The sequence below is a fragment of the Alosa alosa genome, chromosome 18 (genome assembly GCF_017589495.1).
Source record: "Alosa alosa isolate M-15738 ecotype Scorff River chromosome 18, AALO_Geno_1.1, whole genome shotgun sequence".
Taxonomy (NCBI): Eukaryota; Metazoa; Chordata; class Actinopteri; order Clupeiformes; family Clupeidae; genus Alosa; species Alosa alosa.
The window spans coordinates 3084066-3109453 of record NC_063206.1 but is presented as its reverse complement, the minus strand read 5'-3'; the positions used below and the strand labels follow the sequence as shown (position 1 = coordinate 3109453).

The 25388-nt window shown below is 45.1% G+C and overlaps 1 protein-coding gene across 3 annotated transcripts; it reads right to left on the bottom strand.

The window, feature by feature from the left end:
* Window positions 1-176: 176 nt before the first annotated feature.
* On the bottom strand, window positions 177-19406 carry pitx3 (paired-like homeodomain 3). Of its 3 annotated transcripts, none has more exons than XM_048269774.1 (4): window positions 19231-19406; window positions 11538-11664; window positions 8304-8509; window positions 177-1960 (listed from the first exon to the last, which is right to left on the bottom strand). In XM_048269774.1, the coding sequence occupies exons 2-4, from the start codon at window positions 11644-11646 to the stop codon at window positions 1367-1369; spliced, it is 909 nt and encodes a 302-aa protein (XP_048125731.1). In that variant the 5' UTR covers window positions 11647-11664; window positions 19231-19406; the 3' UTR covers window positions 177-1366. The 3 variants fall into 3 exon arrangements, with proteins under 3 accessions (XP_048125731.1, XP_048125733.1, XP_048125732.1); XM_048269776.1 differs by lacking the exon at window positions 19231-19406 and adding an exon at window positions 18938-18996; XM_048269775.1 differs by lacking the exon at window positions 19231-19406 and adding an exon at window positions 14718-14800.
* Window positions 19407-25388: the final 5982 nt, after the last annotated feature.

Below are 25388 nucleotides of genomic sequence, written 5' to 3'. Positions count from 1 at the left end.
ATAATGTTGCCATGGATCACAGCTGGAGTTGCTATGGCGGCGGTGGAACACTGTGAGGACATGATGTCTACACTGAGGAAGGGCTCCGTGCCTTTGTCCCTCCTCAGGAGCAAAAACAAGCAGTAATGAGACGGAGCTTTTCTTTTTGACAAGGGCTTTGTAGGAACACTTGTTATTCATAGAAAACAAATCATTTTTATTTTTTTCTTTAATGAGACGAAGCAGGCTACACCAGAAAAAAAAGCTTGTTTTTTTTTTATAACAACTGCACTCTTACATACATTATTTTACAATCATAGACTCCCTTTTTTCAAACAGCACACAAATCTATATATTCAATGGCTTTTTCTTAAACTTCAGCTCTCCTCTCAAAAAATGCCCTAGTCGGCTCTGGCTGAGACACATGTCATCTCCGATGAGGTCTCGTTCTCGCTGGTTATTTGTCTTGTCTCTGACACTACTTGCAGCTAAGTTTCGTCTTCCTTCTGACAGCGACCCCTAACCCTTGACCTTTGGCCTAGGGGAATGGAATTCATAACAAAGATTCAGTTTCCTGGAGGAGGTCGACCGAGTGCTCTGCTCCAGACTCAGCTCTTGAACATGCGCATCTCATCTTCAAAGTACTACGTATTGAAAGGTCTGTTTTATTCGTCGTTGTGTTGTGTTTGTTTGTTTGTTTGTTGTCGTTATTGTTGTCGTCACATACAAAACATATAGTTCATTATGTACATCCCCTCTGGCCACTGCGGCCCGTGTGGTCGCTCTGCCGCGTAGCCTGGTCTTCAGTGGCCGTCTGTTTCTAATCGTTTTCAGTTGGACTGCTGAAGAGTTTGCCATCGGTGCAGTGCATGCGTTTAGGCTCCACCCCCTCCTCTCACTCCCATTGGCTGGAGTCGTATACAGTAGGCCACACCAGCGAGGGAGGACCGAACTGGACCGATCCGGCACCAACTCTCCCGCGGCCTGTCTGACTGGACCGTTTGGCCGTAATGTTTTTCAGTGTGGTCCTGTAGGGAGAGGCGTCGGCTGAATTGTCCTGTTCTTATGTGGCCATGTGCTCCCACCCGGTACCATCATCCAATCAGAGAAGGCTCTGTGGTGCCATCATCCAATCAGAGAAGGCTCTGCGGCGCCATCATCCAATCAGAGAAGGCTCTGCGGCGCCATCATCCAATCAGAGGAGGCTCTGCGGATCAGATCAGATCACATCAGTCCGGTCCATGTTCCTGTTCCTGTCGGGTCACTCAGATGGACTTCATTGGTTTCTACACTGTGGGGTTGAATTGATTAGGAGGGATATGTGTGTGTGTGTGTGTGCATGTGTGTGAGTAAGTGTGTGTGTGTGTGGGTTGTGACTAGCGGGACCTCATACTGGGCGGTCCACGGCGTATTGGCATGGGCTCAGGTTGGACACGGGGTTCTGCATGGCCGGGTAGGCGAAGTTGGCGTGCTGCTTGGCCTTGAGCCGCAGGCTGGCCAGGCTGGAGTTGCAGGTGTCTCTGTACATGTAGGGTCCGGCTGCCGACGCTGCCGCGGCCGCTGCGTACGGGCACCCCGTCGCTGCGGAAACCGCCACCGCCGCCGAGTTCAGCCCGCCCCCGTTGAGGTTGTTGAGGTTGCCCAGGTTGTTGAGGCTGGAGGTGGGCACGCCGGTCACTCCCGAGGGCACCATGCCCGAGCCCATGTTCATGGAGGGCAGCGAGGAGGGCGGAGGCGAGAACATGGGCTGGGTGGACAGGGGGCTCACGTTCATCGAGTTGAAGAAGGGGAAGCTCTTGGCCGACAGCGGGCTGCTCGCCAGGCCCTTGGCCGCCCAGTTGTTGTAGGAGTAGCCAGAGTAGACGTCCTCGTACGGCTGCATGAGCCCGTTGAACTGCGCCCCGAAGCCGTTCTTGCACAGCTCCGCCTGCTGGTTACGCTCGCGTTTGCGCCACTTGGCCCGCCGGTTCTTGAACCACACCTAGACAGAGAGAGAGAGAGAGAGAGAGAGAGAGAGAGATGAGACCACAACATGAGACGGAGGAGAGGCCAGTCCAATAGAGTGATGGGCAAACGGTCAAAAGCACATGAGTGATGATGTCGTGTGTCAGATCAGACGCAGGTCTGAGCAGATATGAAAATGACTAGATGGACTGAAGCCCAGAGAGGGTCTGTGAGATCAGTGTGTGTCATTCACATCAGCAACTCTTACACATCCAGAGAGGGTCTGTGAGATCAGTGTGTGTCATTCACATCAGCAACTCTTACACATCCAGAGAGGGTCTGTGAGATCAGTTTGTGTCATTCAGATCAGCAACTCTTACACTTCTTTAGGAAAATATTAACATGTAGGCTACACACTCAGAAACTGGAGGATGTTAATGTATGTATCATAATGATGCAAGCATATATCTGGAGTTGTTTTTCTAACGTGGGCCCATGCTAAAATCACACATTTATTCAGTGGGATTTTCACAAGAACTTCACCATCATTGATTGCTCACACCTTACCTTATTAAAAACAAAATAATCCAAATTTAAACTGACTATTTCAGTGCAATAAACTAAAATGAAATTGACTATTAAAACTAAAATGAAACCCTAGGGTAACAAATGGCAAGGTAGAGCAAACACTTTTAATTGGTTTAAAGATTCCATTTTTTAAAGAACAGAAGACAATTTAGAACTTTAATAGCAGATTTGTAAATGAAAAAATATCCTCTTTTCATCAGCACCCATTGTGTTACAGGACAAGAACCTCTGCTATCCCCTTTAATCTCCCTAACCACGATTAAATGTGGTGATCTGACAAAAATAGTTATATAATAATTTTTTATAAAGTATTTTATTCAATCTTTTCAACTGAAATGTAGAAAATCATATTTTATATATTCAAATCAAGACACACACAATTACAATTAAAAGTAGAGATCTCATATTTAATATTGCTCACAAAAATTGTAGAAACAGAAAAAGAGAAAAACTATCAACTATATAACCTTTAATATGCAAAACTGACAAGCAGACGGTTTATGAACAAGCAGACGGTTTATGAACATGCAAAGATGAAATCACTACTTCTAGTGTGTGTTTGGCGTAAAGCTCCACTGATTTCTAGACTGCAGTTGAAGAGACACCCTCAGGGCTGTAGCCCAACACACACACACACACACACACACACACACACACCCCTGTATCTCGTGCCGTTTTTGTTTATGAATTGTTGTTTTTGAATATCAAATGGAAACTGAATGCTAGGATGAGATTTGAAGGTGATTTCCCCCCCTTTACTTTGCAGGACACACACACACACACACACACACACACTCTGTGGTTATCCAAATGAGTGGAGTTGTAGTGGCACATGAAGACTCTCCAATCTCACTGCCTACTCCACTGACAGACAGAAGAATCTTCAGGTAATATCTCTACTAATATCACTGAGTCAACATGTGCAATCACCAGGCTGCATATATAGTCCATTTAAAAAATGCCTGATATAATATTATATTTATTCCACCTCACATTTTTTTTTATTATTTATCCTGTGATTTCTGCTCTAGGTCTCACAAAAGTAGAGGATGTCAGAAGTGAACTACTGAGTATAATTGGCAAACTGGCAAACCTCACTACTGAGTATAATTATTCACACTGGCAAACCTCACTACTGAGTTAGTGAGTATAATTATTCACACTGGCTGTGTTTCACCTCTTGTGTGTTTCAACCAAATGAAAGCCTGAGGAGTTTTGAAACACACTTTGGTGTATTTTGGTTTTAGCCAGTCTCCTTTTGATTAAACAATTCTTACTAAAAACTTTTACAATAAAATATAACATGTTCATTTAAGACCACTTCTGCATTGAAGAAGTACATCCTAACGGTTGGTTTTGCCATGATCTTTTGCAATGAAAAAGAATGGAGCGATTTTTAGTGAAACAGAGTTTGGCTCCGACTGCCCCCCCGCACTGGCCCGCCTGGGGCCCACATGGACACTTGGACGGTACTGTGCACATGAACGCGCTCAGTCGATACCCAGCGTCTGATACGCTGCCACGCTCTCTAGGCAGCCTGGTGCATTAGTTGTGTGTGTGTGTGTGTGTGTGTGTGTGTGTGTGTGTGTGTGTGTGTGTGTGTGTGTGTGTGTGTGTGTGGGCCGGACTGCCTGGTGCATTAGTTGTGTGTGTGTGTGTGTGTGTGTGTGTGTGTATGGCCGGACTGCCTGGTGCATTAGTTGTGTGTGTGTGTGTGTGTGTGTGTGTGTGTGTGGCGGACTGCCTGGTGCATTAGTTGTGTGTGTGTGTGTGTGTGTGCGTGAGTGTGTGTGTGGTCCGCTGGCTCCACGCTCTCTAGGACTTTCTGGGTCACATGTCTTTTTTCTGCACTAGTTTTCTTGTATTAACGGAGATGTGAGCAACCCAACAGGTAGACCCAAATTCCTTGTGTGTGTTCTTGGGTGCCCTCGTACTTTACACCAGCATGGCGGCGAATGGGCACTTGATGAGACGCCAGGTGCATGGTGGGTAATTTTAGACGGGGGGGGGAGGGGTGTTTGTTAAAGTGAAATTCCTGCGTCTCTTTGTGTGGTCCCCTCTTGGCCAGCACTTAAAAGTGACCCCAGCACAGTGCGGCGTGGTGGTGGCTTGGCGTATGATTTAACATTTGGAACTTCATTAGGGACACATTCTCTCTGAATTGCATAAATCAACATGACAGAAGAGAGGCATGCGGACCATGCGGACGATGCGGGCAGCGTCGGCGGGCAGCGTCGGCGTCCAGCGGGGCGGTCCGGCGGGGGATTAGCGTCCAGCATGCGCAGTTCACAGGGCCGCACGCTCAGCTATTAGGGCAGGAAGGCCAGTGGCCAGCGAGCTGTTGTTCTTTCAAAATAACAACCAAGACTGCGCACTATGTGACCTTTACTCTAACACCACCGCCGGGCTGCCTGATGCATTAGTCGTGTGTGTGTGTGTGTGTGTGTGTGTGTGTGTGTGTGTGTGTGTGTGTATGGCCGGACTGCCTGGTGCATTAGTTGTGTGTGTGTGTGTGTGTGTGTGTGTGGCCGGACTGCCTGGTGCATTAGTTGTGGCTGGGCTGTGTGTGTGTGTGCATGTGTGTGGTGTGTGTGTGTGTGTGTGTGTGTGGCCGGGCTGTGTGTGTGTGTGTGTGTGTGTGCATGTGTGTGGTGTGTGTGTATGTGTGTGTGTGTGTGTGTGTGTGCATTTCATTTGTATATGTGTGAGTGTGTGTGGGTGTGTGTGTGTGTGGGGGGGTCATTTCATTTGTATATGTGCCATAATCCCTCCTCCCCTCTCAACGATCTGTGTTCCCAACCACGTCAACAACACGGTGCCCCACTACTACAGAGAGATGGAGGGATAGAGAGAGAGAGGAGAGAGATGGAGAGAGAGAGTGTAGGAGAGAGAGAGAGAGAGAGAGAAGAGATGGGGGCAGAGGGAAGAGAGAAGGGAGAGAGAGAGAGAGAGAGAGAGAGAAGAGAGAGAGAGAGAGAGAAGAGATGGGGGCAGAGGGCAGAGAGTGAAGAGAGAGAGAGAGAGTGGGGAGATGAGCCCAGAGCCATCTTCTCTTCTCACAGAAAGCCGTCTCTCTCTCTCTCTCTCTCTCTCCTCCATCACCCTGATCAACCATGACATGAGCTATCTGAGGGAGCCACTGCCAGCACATTCGTATTTTCACACTCTTGGCTTTTTGGCCCAAATCCCCTCCACTCCAGGCCTCCCACTTGTGCTGACAGCCCATGAAGGAGAGAGTGCAACAGTTGGGAACACGTGATGTCACCCGGCCCAGGGGCTTAAGCTGCTTTACATGGGGCTTAGGCAGCGGACAGCTGAGGCCAGGACACATGGAGGCCGGATCAGAGCCGGATCAGGGCCGGATCAGGGCCAGATCAGCGTCAGAACCAACTGGTTCCGGATGGGTTCTACTTCCAGCTGTAGGCCAGAGAGATGTGTGTCACCGCAAGCTGTCATGTGACATGACGCATCATCCTCTTGAGATGCAGCAGCTCCAAACGCAATGCTTATCTGCTCTCCTGCCTCAGCACACACAGGCACACACTCCTGCTAGCACACGCAGGCACACACTCCTGCTAGCACACACAGGCACACACTACTGCTAGCACACAACAGCTGGAGAACAGGGGAGAGGACAGGAGAGGAGAGGAGGAGAGAGGATAGAAGAGGAGGAGAGAGGAGAGGAGAGGAGAGGAGAGAGGGGGAGAGGAGAGAGGAGAGGAGAGAGGGGGTGAGGAGAGGAGAGAGGAGGAGGAGGGGAGGAGGAGAGGAGAGAGGGGGAGAAGAGAGAGGAGGAGGAGGGGAGGAAGAGAGGAGAGAGTGGGGGAAGAGAGAGGAGAGGAGAGAGGAGGAGGAGAGGAGAGAGGGGGAGAGGAGAGGGAGAGAGGGGGAGAGGAGAGAGGAGAGAGGAGAGGAGAGAGGAGGAGGAGGGGAGAGGAGAGAGGAGGGCAGGAGGAGAGGAGAGAGGAGAGAGGGGGAGAGGAGAGAGGAGAGGAGAGAGGAGGAGGAGGGGGAGAAGAGAGGAAAGGAGAGAGGGGAGAGGAGAGAGGAGGAGAGCAGGAGGAGAGGAGAGAGGGGGAGGAGAGGAGGAGGGAGCAGGAGGAGAGGAGAGAGGGGGAGAGGAGAGAGGAGGAGGGCAGGAGGAGAGGAGAGAGGGGGAGAGGGAGGAAAAGTGGAGGAATGAAGACAGGTGGAGGAATAGAGGAGGAGGAGGAATAGAGGAGGAGGAGGAATAGAGAAGAAGAGGAGGAAGAAGAGGAGGAGGAGGAATACAGAAGAAGAGGAGGAAGAAGAGCGAGAAAAGGAGAGATGAATAGAAAACGGCATAAACAGAACACTAGAGAATAAGAGAAAATAGAGTACAAGCAAACAGAACACTAGAGAATAGAGTACGGCAGCGTAAACTGAACACACTGAACACTAGAAAATAGAGTACGGCAGCGTAAACTGAACATTTGCATGTGTTTGCAGTGTTCACAGCAATTTTTTTAAAAACATTTGCGTATGTTTGCCTTTGTTTGCTAATCTGAGCACACCTCAGCTGTTTGATGTGCTTTCATGGCTCAGCCAAGCTGAGCCCAAAGCCCTCCTAGATCACCCACGCCACCTACTGATGCCCTCAGATCACCCACGCCACCTACTGATGCCCTCCTAGATCACCCATCCTACACCTACTGATGCCCTGCTAGATCACCCACGCCACTAATACTGATGGCCTCCTAGATCACCCACACCACTAATACTGATGCCCTCCTAGATCACCCATCCTACACCTACTGATGCCCTCCTAGATCACCCATGCCACTAATACTGATGGCCTCCTAGATCACCCACGCCATACCTACTGATGCCCTCCTAGATCACCCACGCCACTAATACTGATGCCCTCAGATAACCCACGCCACCTACTGATTCCCTCAGATCACCCACACCACTAATACTGATGCCCTCCTAGATCACCCATCCTACTCCTACTGATGCCTTCCTAGATCACCCATGCCACTAATACTGATGCCCTCAGATAACCCACGCCACCTACTGATGCCCTCAGATCACCCACGCCACACCTACTGATGCCTTCCTAGATCACCCACGCCACTAATACTGATGCCCTCCCCACCCTTAGGACCTTGCGTGTCCCCCTGCCCGTCTGCAATAAGTTCTTTATTGTCCATTCTCCCTCACAGGAGCACATACCATCAGAACCATCAAAACCGAATCAGAACCATCAAAATCAGAACCATCATAACCGAATCTCTGATCCTTTTCCCAAGTACTTAGCTACATAAACCATACCAGTGGAAAATAATAAAAGCTGACATTGTGTTGCTTTAACGCCCATGTGTCGTGCCCCCATCACAGAGAAACTTACATTGTGTTGCTTTAAAGAAACCCAAAGAAGGAATTCCCATTTTTGCCAGTTTTCGACTGTACCAATTTAGCACTAAGAGGGTACCCAACTGGTCTAAAACCAGCAAAAACCCGCCACAACACCGTTACATAGTGCAATATCAGGCATTCCGGCGGCCATGTCAGAAATAATTGCAAGTCAGTGTGGCATTAACATGACAACCTAACTACACAGTGTTCTTTTAAGGCCCATGTGTGGCGCATCAACATGACAACCGAACTACGCAGTGTTCCTTTAATGCCCAGAACTACGCAGTGTTCCTTTAATGCCCAGAACCTCGCAGTGTTCCTTTAATGCCCAGAACTACGCAGTGTTCCTTTAATGCCCATGTGTGTGGCCCAGCCTCCGTGCTGCAGCTCTTGTCCAGTGGTCCCTCACTCACCCGCACTCTGGCCTCGGTGAGGTTGGTCCACACGGCGATCTCCTCACGCGTGCTCATGTCCGGGTAGCGGTTACGTTGGAACGTGGCCTCCAGCTCCTGCAGCTGCTGGCTGGTGAAGTGGGTCCGCTGGCGCCGCTGCTTCTTCTTCAGTGACCCGTCCTCCGCGTTGGACTCGTCCGTCTGATTCTGGTGCGACTTCTCCGTGTCTGAGAGAGAGAGAGAGAAATAGGAAAGAATGACAAAATTAGAAACAGAGATACAGAGAGAAAAAGGTTGAAAGAGTGACTGGTATCCTCTGACTATAGTTGTGCTGTTCTCTCTATTCCGCCGTAATGTGCCACTAGTTTAAAAACAACAACAAAAAACATCTTCACCTCCTTTAGTCCAGCACATAGAAATATGAAATCACTATCTCTGTCTTAGGTTGTCTTTGTGTGTGTGTGTGTGTGTGTGTGTGTGTGTGTGTGCAGGCGTGTGCGTGCGTGTGTGTGTGTGTGTGTGTGTGTGTGTGTGTGTGTGTGTGTGTGTGTGTGTGTGTGTGTGTGTGTGTGCGTGTGTGTGTGCGTGTGTGTGTTTGTGTGTGTAGACTAAAGTAGGTCCTTCACCCTGGGAGGTGAGTGGTAAAAATAGTCCGTAATGCCGTCCTGCCGGCCCTGTAGCACACACAGCAGGCTGGACTGAGGAGCAGGCCTCTGCCGACCGGCGTTTGTTATGTCTGCCAGAGATCCTCCCTCCCTGGTTTGGCAAATTGCAGACCCCACAGAGCGGGAGAAGTTAACCGGGAGGATAATCCCTGTGGATCAGGAGCCGGCGCGCACGGGGGGCGAGTCTGGAGCTGTTTGGCCAGGGCTTACGTCTCAGGGAGCGCCTCTAAACGACAAGCCTCTCAGGGAGCCCATCCGTCCAGCCTCCAGGCCTGGAACACCCCAGCGCCTCCGCCCCCTCCTCGCGCCCGCCGGACAAACGCAGCGGCCACTCAACCAGCACCACTTCCATCAACTTCACACGAGTTCATAACAAACACAGAGAAGCATCTACCTGCTGACCTACACGCTGAGCAGCCTACACGCACAGCAGGCGAAACATTTCCCTCTCACTAACTTACTTTGTGTAGAAGCTCATGGTATCGGAAGGTATAGCTTTGACTACAGAGGGAATTCTTATTTCCTCAGTAAATGCAGTAGCCTATTTGTACATGTTGATGTTCATGGTATTTGGTAGTTTTTACATGTTGTTGTTTATGGTATTTGGTAGACACTAACAGTATATATAATAAACCCAAGAAAACCCAAGATGTAAAACAAAATGCTATCTAATTTACAATTTAGGTCTATTGCATGTACATATACATCTCCATTCCACTGGTTGAGTCCTTTATTTTATTATGCTGTTTCATTTCTTATTATTCATATATTAACACAGATTTGGTCTTAATAATTAAAAGTATGCCTTTTTACTTAACTGAGTAATTTTCTGGGTTAAAAAGTATGTGTATATGAAGTGTGTGTGGTCTGCGCGCATTCTCAGCGCCCGCATTTCTTAGAGAGCCCTTTGATGCCACGCAGTCAGGTTTCTGTTGAACTGGGTGTCAAGAGGACGCGAGGTCTCGTTATGTCCAAGGATTTACGAGTGCTACAAGTCAAGCACTTGTCCGTGGGGTAATTAAATCTGAACTGTATCAGCGTGCGAGGCTCGTGTTGTCGTGTTGGTGTGGCAGACCAAAACGGTGTTCACGGTATCCTCCGTATATATATATTACCACAGATAAAGGTCTCGTTTCCCTTGCAAGTTTGATCTGCTTGCATTGTCCTTTCCACATGAGCCAAGATATGAGACAAATAGATGATCACTCAAAGAAACCACTTCTCAATTGGAGTTGATGTTTATTCTGAGTCATCAGTATTTATTATTTCGGGTCAAGCAGTTTAATATCCTATGAATATGGCCCACGTGTCCCTACGGTGAGGTTTTGCTTTATGAAAATACCCCTTAAATAAATAACCCGTACCAGAGAACTGCTTTCCGGGCAGTAATACGAGCTCCGGTTTTTGGGTTCTCTGGCAAAGGTTTGTCAGATTTAATTAATTTATTATTATCATTATTATTTCTTGAAGTTAAAGTCAAGCGATGATGTCCACATTATTCCAAGTGTCAGCTATTCTAAAATCACGCCATGTATTGACCCGTTTGCCCTCCATTCCCTGATGTTATATGAATGAGTCCCGCTCCAAAAGCATGTTCACTGATGTTGGAGTAAAGGTAAATAAAGAGAACGTAGATGGTCCTTGGTGCCTTGGAAAGCACGATTTTATTAGCCCATAATATTTGGCCCCTGTAGCTCGTTATCATTCCCGGGCGGTAATATGTAATCCCCGGTTCACATTCTGGCGTTCTCCTAAGCCCCGCGCCGCTCCTACCTCTACTGTCTGTAGTAAGTTTACATTAGTCACACTTACGAGGTCTGAACGCTGCCGCCCGACTGCCTGACACGACGTCTGTTCGTTCGCACGAACTTCATAAATGTTTGCCTTTTCCTCCCCATCGGCCTCATTTGTCACAGAGATAGACGGTTCTTAAGGCGGACGAACACATTTGGCTGTCGAACGTGAGGCATTAAGGCTTCAAAACCACCCCTATTTCGGTTTCCTCTTGTACCTAAGAAAATATAAACTAAAATATTTTTACTTTTGTGGTGAGTTATAAATACCCCATGTTAACAAAATCTACTCTTTAAAACAGAGGAACACACAAAATATCAAGAGTTTCCATTTTAAACGAAGCGCTTTAATGCCATCAGCTGAATCATTAAATATCCTAGCTGCCAGTAATACACGTTTTAATTTGGTTAGAGGACAAACGTGGATAATTATTCAGTGATTTTTCCAATGAAATATATGCCCGCACGTTTCTGTGCTATTATGTGAACGAATCACAGCAGCGAATAGAGATGCGGACATAATGTGTCGACCTCTGCAGTTTTTAGCGCGAGGGCATTACGCTTCATCTCATTAACCTTTCATGGGAATTAAAGTCTATTAATAATATATTTCTAATAATTACTCTACATATATTATGAAAATAAAATGTAATTTAGCTCTTTAATTTCATGATTTGGCCGATTCAAAGCATGATCGCGTCACGTGCATGTAGCGATTATAATAATAATAATAATAATAATAATAATAATATATTGTAGTTGAATGTTATCTGTCATCGTCACTGATATGGACTGACCGCTGTTGTCTTGACCCTTGCAGCCCGGGTCATGCTGTGGGGTGCCGGAGTCCGAGAGAGACAGTGCTGGGCTTCGGGCCTCGCTGTCCGCCAGAAGGTTAAAATCCATAACCCCGACTGCCAGGATCTGTAAAGAATAATGAAACACACTTCAGCACAACACACAATACCCAGAGTTCATCTCCCGAACAGACCATAATAACTATACGCAACAACAAAGCCACCGCCGGTTTATGCAGGGCGCACTACAGCCCTTTGGTTTTGTGTGGAACACCGAAATGATTTGATGTAAACTACACCGGTCGCTTGAATATCAAAATGGACATCATGAGTTCATCTCTGTTATAATGTCGCTGGGGACTTCTTAAAGACCGCCTTCACATGATGAGCGATTATTTAATCACTAACACAGCTTGAAGGTGAACGTTGGTAGCTACAAATGTCAGAAGTGGGGAACCCCGTGTGCAATGCCAGCTTATCAAAAACGCTAACTACCCCAGCGTGACGTCCTCATAATATCCCCAACCTGCCTTCACACTACCTGCTTGACAGTTCTGCATGGCAAAAAGCGGCATTGACGAAACCGACGGACCTCTACTGTGCGCAATGCTGGCAATGCGCTACAATTTTGAAGTGGAAAGACGCGCTTCGCAGTCGCGCATAGTAAAGGTGGTAAAATATATGGTGACACTTCGTACTTAAATAGCAGCCTCGTGAGAGAAGCTGACGCGTAATGGAGCCTAAAATAACAGCTCGTTTATTTATACAACCGCAGTTAACACCTTAAAGATATGGCCCCACGATCACTCCCTCAAAGCCCTTCACGATTTATGATGTCGTGGCAGGCTTTCACAACACGGCGTGGGCCTCTCCCTCTCTCTCTCCCTCACTCTCCTTGTAGCCAGTGGCGAGCCAAGTTTCAGAACTGAACATATCGTGGACTATGTGGCCTTTAACCCGGGCTTTGTGCGCTGGTATGTACTATAGTTGACCTGTGTCCCCGTAATAACGTTGACCTCTCCAGTTCTTTTTGATTGTCTGAGTTCCTTCCTCTCCAGGGCCAAACCTCATAACTGCGTCGCTTCAAATGGGGAATTTTTGACCCAGTCGACCCCAAAGAGCAACAGGTTACACTAAGTATACTATGATTGATGCTCTTTTTTGCCAATCATTGTCCTGCTAACAAACTAAAATTATTTAACACGTGATACTGGATAGTCTCCTGCAGGCAGACTAGCCTACATGTGTAGCCTATGCGTAATGGATTATTTTACAAACAAAGTTTGCCTACGAGGGAAATGTTTTTGTAAGACTGGCGATTGTCAAGACATAAACCTGCATGGCTTCATTTATTCAACACTGTAAAATCATAGTTATAATTTTTTTTTTTTTTTTAAGAAAAATGATTCGGTCACCACAAAAACCCCACAGTCAAGTCAACTTCCTCCCGTTTGACATCTCACTTCGCATGCTGGGAAGGGTTTTGATGGCTTGTTAGCATTAGCTTAGCCTTTAAAGCACATTTAGGGTGTTTACACACCAGAACCCAAGCGCTTTCCTGGTTCAGTGCTCATGTCAATAGACTCGGCCGCAGGGGGAATTGCCTAAAGAACACACAATAGACATGGGTCTGGGTCATCCTACCCTGGAGCCGGGGAATGGGACGGCACTGCTTTGATCCCATATTTTCCTCAGACTAACATGTTTAGACCCTCTGCTACCCGCTAATTTAGTACTAAGCTCTCTAGTAGCCAACTACTTCACTTTATGCTGATCATCGTGGTTCCGATGGCACTTTGAGTCCTGACTAAGACGTCACATGCATGCGTGAGCAACATATCGTCTCAGGTCATAGTTGGCTGGCCATTTCAGTAGTAGGTTACTAGTAGTATGGAAATACAAGGCCTCCTGTATAGCCCCAGAGACAGCGTGTGATATGTTGACGTAAAATAGCTATATCCCCATAACAAATCTCCATATCAAAGACATCTTTGTCTCCCCTAAAAGTGACAAGTGGAGACGAACTAGCCTACTACTGTGCCCGTGTAAATTATTACTGCACAAGACAATGATAAATATAAGTTGTTTTACAGTAGTTGTAGGCCTACAGTCAGACAAACATTTGATAAAGTCCAACTGGAAATGGTTATTCTCATAGTCCAAATGAACGAAAACAATTTCTGTCAATTTTTTAAGTCGAATGATGGGACCAAATGAGCTATATGACAGCATGAACCAAATGAGTGCTCATAAGTTTATTTTAATTCATCTGGCCAAGACTCGCGTTTAACGTGGTCCTTGTACTGAAAGAATTCTACTCCGATTACAAGGCACATCAACACACAACATTTAATCAGTGTGCCATGTACGAGCTGTGTGGACTAGGCCTATTAAACATGTCAGTGAACATTGTGGAGTTTCAAAATACGTATACGTTTGCTTTCTACAAATTAGATAACCCAAATACCAGAATATAACATCAGTAGCTAATATTCAAGTATTTTGTATTTAATTGGTACACTTAATCACAGTTTGCTCTTGCACATATATACCTCAACACAATTTTCAAATAGCCTCATACAAATATATAGAGCCGAAAGAGTTATATTAGTGTCTGGATGTAGAATAGTCACTGACCAAGACCAAGAATGTGTTGCATTGTAAAATAAATTCGCTTCAATACAAATCTATGACTAACATGATGTTAGTAATATCTATATAAGTATGTCTACTTGGATATTTTTTATGGATGTTCTTTCTAATAATGACCACTTGCGCTCCAATAGGTGTCAAGTCAATCATATTCGTCCCACACCCCTGCTCAAATCTACAATGACAATAATCGATGCCAGAAACATGGATTCAGTCTCTGAAGTTAGGTTTCTCAGGGGGAATTCTGGAACTCCAGACCCGTACAAAAGTCAACTTTGGGATACTATTCAGATGCCCCACAAATGTAATCTACTTCACATTATTTTCCAATAAATATTTAGGCTATTTATTTGAAATTAGTCCTACTCTCCATCACTGATCTGTCGTGTCATTTAGCCTACAACCAGTTTGACTGGATGTTGGAAGACATTTAAGTTACATGTTCCACAGCACAAGTTTCAACTGAAGAAAATGGAAAAGCAGCACAATCAGCATAACGGTTCAATTGAAATATAGCTCCCGACCCACCTGATGCGCCTGTGGATTTACATCAATCTTTACTGTCACAGTTGCGGACAAACACGACTCCCCGGCCTCATCCAACACCAAGTCACTTGTCTGATATGAACAGCTGTCTTTTGTAGATAGTACCATCTGAGAAGTGCCGTATTTCGCTCAGAAATATGACTATGACCAGGGCACATTTCCACCGTGACAGTGATGAATAGTGGCCGTGTCAACGAGGTTGGCCAGTGGCTGGACTCCCTCTGGCCGGGCCGTGAGTGACGTAAGATAGTTATTTCATATACAAGGTGCGAGTACCCCACCAACCCCCTTCCCGTGCTCCCGCCCCAGCCCCCTCCCCTCGCGCGCCCGTCCCTCTCCACGGGCGCCACATTGTTCTTCACATTCTAGACCTGCGTCAAGAACTATTGACAGACTGAACTTTGGCATTGCAGAACGACTCCAAGTCGAAAGACAAACTTTAATATAATGGAACTTCTAAAAAAATACAGGAAACAGCATTGGGGAATCGAATCATAAATATAGCTAGATTGTAACATAGGCCTAATTGTTTTAACGGAATTTAGCAGGGCTGGCCTAGGCTACTTGAATACCCTGAGCAGCTATTGATTTCCCAAATAGGTCTACAGCTATATTAGCCTGGGAATACCTACAGTATACAAACCTTTGGTTTGCGTGCTATATGGCAAGTGACGAAAATAATGTTTGAGGCAAGCTCAGGGCAAAGGAAATAAGATGAGGTAGTAGGCCTATACACCAATGTCTTTCCTATATAATTAAGACAAACGTCAGATTGGGACCACCCCTGGCCTAAAATATCTAAAAATATCTTAAAGGGACAATATTTTCATTAAAAGACTTAAAAAAAACAAAATTAGCCTGTTATAATATTGGGTTAGCCTACTGAGGTAATGACAGCAACGTTCATTAGAACAATAGCTCACAATAATAATAGCAGTGGCGATACTAATCGAGTAATAATAATATTACTATTATTATTATTATTATTATTATTATTATTATTATTTATTTGCAATCGTTGAAGAACAGCAATTTAAAATGTCAACCACTGTTTTGTTTTGTAACTTCACTCATCACACGTCATGCGATTTGATGCGCACCTTTAACCCTAATTGCATTGGGCATAGCCTACCGTGCCAAACTAATTAGGGCCCTTCGACTCTTTTTATATGGCCATTCTATGAACTGTTCGTTTGAATTAATTTTATTACATTTGTTGATGTTAATTTTAGTGTAATGTTTATTGCCGCTGTAGTAGTCATTTTGGACAAAAGCGTCTGCTAAGATCAAACATAAACATAAACAAAAGTCACATGACAAAGAATTAGCTTACACTCGCCACATAAAAGGGTGACATCGACGGCAGTGACAATAATGTATTGCCAGACAATATATCTCAAACAAACACCAGCATATGCATCATAATAAAGAGTCAGTCTGACCGGAAGGCAAACATGTTAACACCATTGTGCAGTCCACTGTAAGAACTAGTCTTTTATAATGGGCTATCTATGTCTATGAAATAACCAACACACGTGTTCTAAACCACCCCAAAGACAACAGCAGCCGTAATGTGTTGACGGCGACGTAGGTCAGTGGCTTGCATGAGAGAAAGCTCTTTGCATAAGCAGAGGGACATGGATCTCATTAAAATATATATATCTAATAAAAGAAAAGATAACTGCAGACAGAAATCCCTTCATTCTTCAGGAGATTGCCAAGTCCATCTGCTGGTGGCGACGCGGGCAGACTGCTTCCATTTCCGCGCGCTGGGGCATCAACCACGGAATTATTCATAAACGCGCTGAGCATTAATTCTCGGGATTAGGGCTTGATTAAGATGTGTGTCACTTCGCTGTCTGGGAACTTATTAAGGGCCTTCTCGAAGAGGCGGCAGATGGAATTTCTGTCCAATGTTTGTAGATGTTAATTTCTCCCCTTCTAACATCCATTTGCATTTGACTGAGTGTGTCACTGAGCGATTTTCCCCACGCACGCCGCTTCCACAAACCTATGTTCTCCAGCATTCTCTCTCTAGCCATATATTATCCTCTAAATAACTTCATTGGTGTTTACGCAGTGAACTGCAAAAAAAGAGAAAATACTTCAGATGGGGGCGCGCACGTCTTCTGCTCTAAACATCAGTGGGAATATCTCCTTTTCGGAGGATGGTTTATTTAGTCTGTTCTGAGAATAAACAAACAAAATATGGACGTGGAAGTCGGAAGTCCATTTGATAAATCAAAATGTATACTTTTGGGTTTGGATTAAATTCTGACATTATATGTGTCTTTGTGTCAGCATCCAATTTAAAAAAAAAATCTGTAGGCTATTAATAATTTAATAAGAAAAGAAACAATGCGTGTAGGGCTTCTAAATGGATTAAATTATTAGACTTGTCATTTATTTCGCTAAAAATAGACATGTATACATCGGCATTATTTTTCCCGAACGTTTTACTAGTCAAACAAATACACAAATATATGACTTTAAAAAATACATAGGTCTGAACATTACGCATGACTATTCCAGCTGCATGCCCATCTCCGCGTCTTGGGTGGCAGTTATCCATATACTTAAACGTGACATTTGTTGACAGTCTGTTGGCAAATAAAACAGCAGCAACAATGATGAATTCACAATTATGGACTGAAGCAAAATCAGCAGGGAAAGGACACGTGAGAATTTTGCCGTTATGCTGCAGCCAGTGGTATTTTCCTTCATCAGCTAAATTAGCTAAATTCACGCACTCAGTTTGACATACTAACACGTTTTATATTAGGCCTACTTATAAAATAAACATTAGCCTATTTCAAATCGGTTTGCACCCAACTGTTTTGTCCAGTTAGTATTACAAAAATATATTTTTTACAACATAGCCTAGATTAGTTTTAGCAACCTGAAAGTCTAATATTTTTTTCAAATGTCAAGGACATGGAGAGATTAGGCTATATTTTGCGAAAAGAGCTGTGTTATTATGAGTGTTGTTGACGGAGGCAACAACACACAGAATTGCGGAATAATGTGAACGGTAAATATATATGTATTTAATTAGTGCATTATTTAGTTAATCGTTTTTCACGTGATTATGTCAATAATTTTGCAGGGATTGCAGCGCTAACTATATGCTTTGCCTTCATTGTAATTAATAGGCTAATAAAACATTGGCAACCACAGGCTAAAAAGTAACCAGAATACTAGATATCCATGCATATTTAGGCTACAAAACTTAATCCTTTTACTACTTCACAACTACAAAATGATCTTCTGTTACCAAAACACACATTTTCATACATTTCCAAAATATACCTCTGCTTCACTGCTCACATGACGACTGCATCATTTCAATCTATTAGGCTAAAGTAACAATGCGCTGTATGCGTTTATGTGTGTTCATTGACTTGGGAAATAAATAACATAAATAACATGGTGTTTAACTTAATTTCTTGGTTAAAATAACTGAGTATTTTCCCCCTGAGAACCATGAGAGAGAGAAGGAGAGAGAGGGGGGGAGAGGGAGAGACTGCGGGGAGGAGGGGGGTAGAGAATTATTTTTTTCTTGTTGGTCTCTTGCGGCTCGAGAACACCTGCCACCTATCAATTTTGGATATATCCCACAAATATTTTTGCCCTCTGAATTATTCTCGAACTGCATGAGTATCAAATGTTTACAGACCAACAATGAGGATTAGTTAGACATCAAACTTGAACAAAACAAAAACTTTTTTTGTTTGAAGACATGTTGGCTGGCTAAAACTAAAAGCTATGATATTCGGAGCTCTCGTGCAGCTTGTTATGTGCCGTGTTTAACGCCACCATTACCCAGTATTCTACTGGACCATCATTTAAACATCCAGAACGTGATGTTTGACCAATCCTTTAATCATACAAGCTTATATTTGTATGTAGAATTTTTACTTTTTAGAAAACCTCACTTACAAATCCCTTTAACATCTAGTTGGGAACCTAGCTCAAATAACCCTTCCGCGCACGTTTCCAAACATCAAGCTGACAGAAAAAAACTATGAGCATAGCTGGTTGGAACAAACTGTTTTACGAAGTTAAGCTTCAAGTGTGCTGCAAAAGCAGCCTACCTGCACGGGTGCCACCAATACTGTGGAATACACAGCGAATGTCGCAGCGACTCAGTAACCTCGGCATGATGATAATCTCCCTTCAATTGCTCAAGAATCTCCACTTACACGAATGCGGCGAACAGACTCTCCAGTTCGAGACGGAGAATTGGACTGGAAGCGCAGGCCTTTCGTGACGGATAAGTGATGCGCGCAAGGCTTTCCGACTTCGCTGGCCGGCAGTAGGGGAAAGACTAGCCTACGTTACGCACGCAGACACTCTTCGAGGCATCGGGTTAACGCTCAGTAGACCTCTGGACGACACAGAAAATATAATAAAGTTCCTTTCCACCCACTGCCCATGAACCACCCAAATGGACACACTGGACAATGGAGAGCACCGCGCAACAGATCTCACTTACATGAAATCCCGCTCTGCTGGCAGTAATCCCGCGGTAAAAGCGAGTATATCTGGCGTTAGTAATGCTCCGGGGTAGTCGCTGTCGTCATGTAGAAAGTTCCTGCGGCTGTGAGCGTAAAAGCGGCAGTTTCCCTCCTCGAGTGTTGTCTGACATGAAGGCAGTTGTGCACTGTGTGAGCGTGGTCCTCACGCGGAGTGGGACTGACTTATGCTAAATATCCTGAGAGACAGGTCCGCGGAGGAGAGGCCGGCCCACTTCACGTCTCTCTCCCTCTCCCTCCCTCCCTCCCCTCTCTCTCTATCTCTCTCTCTCTTCCTCTGTTCCTCTGTAAATAGGGTGATATGATTTGATCTTAACAGAAATATACCTACACTGCTGATCATGATCCAGTGCTAGTCTAATCAAAGGGGATTCTCACACATAATAACAACACATCACTCCTCTTGCTATATGCTGGAGCACAGTTTCTTATAGATGAATGACTCACCTCAGCTTGGGATTGAGCCATCCCCTCACACAATAGCTAATCACTATGTGTGCTTCAAATATCTGCATAGTGGCTTTGAAAAGAGACATATCTGGCAGCACTGAGAGTTCATGCTATTTCACCAGAGCTCCCTTGTCCTGTTGGGCTTCCGTAGAGCCGGTGCTGACAGCTCCCCCTTGTGAAGAGCCTGTGGCCCACGGTGGGGACGTCCACACTTACCTGTGCAGGTCCTGGACATCACTTTGCAGATGTGCATTTCTGTGCATCATTTGAATCTGACTGTGGTGAATGCAAGTGGGTCTGGAAGAACTGCACCACTTTGTATTTCTACATAGACCCAGGAACCAAGGACCATACCATGCAGAGTCTGTTGATCTTATAGTGAACCTTTACCATGTGCTGTTTAAATCCAAGGGTTCTTCAAACCATGTGAGCTAGAACCGCTAGAACCGTTCTTTTGCAAACAACTGAATGGGCCTCTGTGGTGCAGGAGGAGAGTGCCGTGACATGTTTGATTCCCAACGGACAGGGCCGTCTCTGAACTACTAAATTTCAACAAAGTAAGACAAGAATGATGTCGTGTTATGAAAGAACGCTCCCCAACTTCATCCGTTTATTGTAGCATAAACATAATGCACTACTACGCTCAGTCTGAGTCAGTTTGGAGGTTTCAACACATTCAAATGAATTCAGAAACAATGATGTCAGTGGTACATTTGGTCTATGATATGGGTTGCTCAAATTCACATTGAACACAATTTGCCAATTTTCCAAGATGTTGTATGTAAATATTTACATATTCTTTTGGCTAAATGTAGTCAAAACCAAATGTTTACAGTCCGAGTACAGTCTGAATACGGATGAATATGACAAACGTTTTGGACAACGAATTTGTGCACTGGATCTGCAAAGACAAATCAAACGCAGAACCATCTTGAAGCAAGCTGAGTAGAAACTAATGAATAACTTGACACCCCTCGGCTATTTTTTTTTATGAATTTATGTTTTTTCATGAAACATTCTCCATAATCTAATAAGAGACTCCTGTTTTCTTTCTGATTCAGTCAATTTAAAGTTAGCGTGTTGATGCCTGCAAATTTTATAGTCAAGTGTGTCTCTTATTCTAGAGATAATGTACACAACGGGGGTGGGGGGACTTCAGTGCCTCAAAGAGCCTAAGAGGTCATCCTGGTGGGGGCTGATGACCCTGGATGACCTGGCCACTGGGGCCTGGGGAAGGGTGTGTGTGAGAGTTTCAGGTGGAGGGGTAGTGGTCAGCTGAAGTGCGTATGGACCTCCAGGTGGGGGGGTAGTGGTCAGTTGAAGTGCGTATGGACCTCCAGGTGGGGGGGTAGGGGTCAGTTGAAGTGCGTATGGACCTCCAGGTGGGGGGTAGTGGTCAGTTGAAGTGCATATATGGTCCTCCAGGTGGGGGGTAGTGGTCAGTTGAAGTGCGTATATGGTCCTCCAGGTGGGGAGTAGTGGTCAGTTGAAGTGCGTATATGGTCCTCCAGGTGGGGGGGTAGTGGTCAGTTGAAGCGCATACTCATGGATGGAAAATTCCCTGACAATATTGTTGTATTGTTGTATTGTAACTGTAATATTATTTTGAAAATGTTTTTTTAAAAATGTTTTTTTAATGTTAATTGACTAAACAGACATATGGAACCACCACTTAATATGTTTGTGTGGGAACTCGAATTTTAAACATGAAACATACATTCGGCACACATCTGTATTGACCCTAACGTTCTGTACCTAAACGGGCCGGTGGGAATATGTGGACCTTTACACCCCTAGTTTGATCCATTATTTTAAGGTAAAATAACTTCATTGTGTTGCTTTAAAACAAATTGAGTAGTCCGACTCTTCTACTCCTTGGAAGTGCTGGGGTAAAAGAACTTCAGTGTGTTGCTTTAAAACAAGTTGAGTAGTCCACATCTTCTACTCCTTGGAAGTGCTGGGGTAAAAGAACTTCAGTGTGTTGCTTTAAAACAAGTTGAGTAGTCCACATCTTCTACTCCTTGGAAGTGCTGGGGTAAAAGAACTTCAGTGTGTTGCTTTAAAACAAGTTGAGTAGTCCGACTCTTCTACTCCTTGGAAGTGCTGCTGGGGCTATCTCAGGCTCTCTGGCTAACTCTTGTGTTATGACAGTCCTGACGTCTCTGGCTCATGCAGCGTTTGGACATGATTCATCCTGACCGGCTGTTTGTTTGCCAAATGCCGCTGTCTCCAAAATATGTATGCAACTTCTCCCGGAACAGAAGTTTAAAATAACATTTGCCCATATTTCTAGAATTATGTTACTGTGTATGCACAACATATGCACTGAGGAATGGCATTCAGACATAGAGTTAGCCACAGGTCCATTTCCCCTTTAGCATCAGGAGGGGGTCCAAACGCTGGCTAGTAGGCTAAGGACTTGACGGCTTGCACCTCTAAGTGGTGTTTTTTAAATCACCACCACCTCTCTTTAAAATGCCTCTGTGAAGTTCAGTGTCACAAATGTCATGTGTGAACAGGTGTACCACTGTCGGCCGTGGGCATTTCTGCTTGTGATTGGCTGCCACAGTCCCCTCGGCGAGCCCATAGGCCGTTAGCGTTAGCGCTGAATTCTGCAGAAGAGGCGTGCCTTTGTTTGCAGATGAAATGTAGCAATTACAGACGCTGCAGGTGATCAAACACTCTGCTGACGAGCACATACTGTACACAGTCCTGACTGGGAAGCTGCTGCCTGCTCTGCACTCTCAGGAGAGTTGCTGTGAGACTGAGCGCTTATCTGAAGTTCAACTACAGCTCTGTCATTCATAGTAGTGTAAAAAATGTTTTTCTTTCCTATTCTTTTACTTGGATGTAAATGTAAGGGTTTATAGGCCAAGTATACTTGCGTATACAAGGAATTTGATCTCTGCATTTATCCCATTTGTGAATTAGTGAACACACAGAGCACACAGTGAACACACAGTGAGGTGAAGCACACAACTCGGAGCAGTGAGCTGCCTTGCTACAGTGGCGCTCGGGGAGCAGTGAGGGGTTAGGTGCCTTGCTCAAGGGCACTTCAGTCGTGGATGTGAGCATGGGAGAGCAGTGCTCAACCACTTCCCCCGCCCACATTTTGCCTACTGGTCAAGGATCGAACCGACAACCCTTCAATTTCAGGCCTGAAGCCCTAACCCACAGCTGCCCCTAAGCAGTAGGCCACGGTTGCCCCTAACCAGTAGGTCATGGCTGCCCCTAACCAGTAGGCTTCGGCTTCCCCTAACCAGTAGGTCATGGCTGCCCCTAACCAGCACTCTCTGGACAGCACTCTCTGAGGCTGAAGAAATAGACCACACACTGACCTACATGTACTCCTAAAAGCAGGCAGGCAGGCAGACACACACACACACACACACACACACACACACATACAAATGAACAATTCAAATGGGTCTTGTTCAGCCTCTGGCTCATGCCCATAGCAGTACCATAGCCATATTGCTTAATTGTACTAGAGCTGTATCAATTAATTGATGAATTGTCAATTGACAATTAGTTGTCGATTATTTTAGCAATTGGTTAATTGGTTTGTGTCATTTTGAAATCCAAATACCTCAATTTCGCTGTTTGCAGCTTCTTAACCTTGAATGACTGTCCACATAGTCAAGCAATGAAGGAAATGTCTTCCTTCCCAGTGGCAAACTTCCCGGTATATTGCATAAGGTCTCTCGTTACTGTACATCAGCCACTAAACATTTTTTTCCCAAGTTGGCATCTCAAGGCAATTCCTGACCAAGCAAGATGCAGAATACATCAGAGATCACACATATTCCCAGATGAATGCAGAGATTCCCAGATGAATGCATGGACTTTAGATGGACTCACACGGCTCAACAGTGACTGCTCCTCTGGGATCAGAGGTAAAACAATCTCATTCATTTTCTCCATCGACAATTTGATTATGAGCCAAAATATGGTAACAGTCCAAGGTGGACTTAAAAGCAGCTATGTGATGATGATGCAGTTGTACACACTCATGTGGTCACCACAAGTTTATACGAGATCAATATAATTTGGAGCTCCGTCAACACATCACTGACAGCACGGAGCAGAGACTGAACACAGACAAATCTGGGGGCAAATATGGCTCTGTCATGTGCAATTGGCAGAGGTCTGCACTCTCCGTGTAATACGTCAAATTCTTGACACGACTGTGTTATCGGTCCAGATTGTAAAGAGGGTCCATCTGATCGGTCCAGATTGTAAAGAGGGTCCCTCTAATCGGTCCAGATTGTAAAGAGGGTCCCTCTGATCGGTCCAGATTGTAAAGAGGGTCCCTCTGAAGTCTTCTCTCCGCATCTTTCCTGTGTTGACACCCACCATTACTGCTGAGGAACCGTGGTCTGTTTAGGAGCCGTGGTCTGTTTAGGTGGAGCTATAAGTGCTGCTGAGGAACCGTGATCTGTTTAGGAACCGTGGTCTGTTTAGGTGGAGCTATAAGTGCTGCTGAGGAACCGTGATCTGTTTAGGTGGAGCTATGAGTGCTGGATTAACTAGTAGATTGTATAAGCCCTATCCATATAGGCAATGAATAGTAGATTGTATATGGCCCTATCCATATAGGCAATGAATAGTAGATTGTATATGGCCCTATCCATATAAGCAATGAATCAGGAGTCCAGCTGCAGGTTAGAAACAGAGGCAAGGCTGTTTTATGCGGCTGTTCTGCGTTAACGCCACGCAGTGACTATGCCGTTAATGCCACGCAGTGACTATGCCGTTGACGACGCCAGTGTGAACCTTATGCCGGTGATGCACTAGCATGCGATGCGAACTCCCCAAATCGCAACGCTACCCTCCATGAAGACGCTTTGATGGGCGTTCCCTTTTGTAGATGGGTGGAAGCGGCAGGGCAAGAAGTAAAGGTAGCCTAGTAAACAACCAACCATCTCTATTAACAATCTCTGTCCCTGTATGATTCTAGCGACACATCATACAAACACGGAAATGTACACACTGCTATGATTCATTTCTCGTCTGCCATGTTTCTGTACGTTGGCGGTAACCACACTAGCGGGAAATGAGGTTTTGTTTAATTAGGCTACGTGATGATGGACCTCCCCTGCGTTTTGCTCTACTATTGGATACTCGCCTCGCGATGGACGCATTCATTTGCATAAAGTTGGGGATGCGCCGCAGCCACAGCACTCGTCGCACCGCATACCCAGAATCCTATGCGGGTGCGGAATTCGCTTCTCATAGAAATTAATAGGGATACTGTGTCGCAGAGTTCGCATCACATGCTAGTGGATCACCGGCGTTACGAAGTTTTGCCACTTCTGTCTGTGTCGCCCATCCCCTAAACGAATGACGAACTCCACAGACTGCCATGCTGAAATATGAATGTTATTTGTTTGGCCTTGTTTGGCTTAGATTTGGTAAAAGTTATTGAGAAATAGACAGTAATGAGAAATAGACAGTATATTCCAGATAGATACAGTATATTCCAATTATTATTGTAACCAGAAAATAAGTCTGAGATTATTTGCGAGTCTGCAAGCCAGTTTATGTTATGTTAACAACCGAACTTCCCACAACTGCTCACAAAGTACTGCTTGCTGGCAAAGTGCTGATTTCAAAACGTTACTGACAAATATAATCGGATATAATCACTTTATAATCGAATAACTCA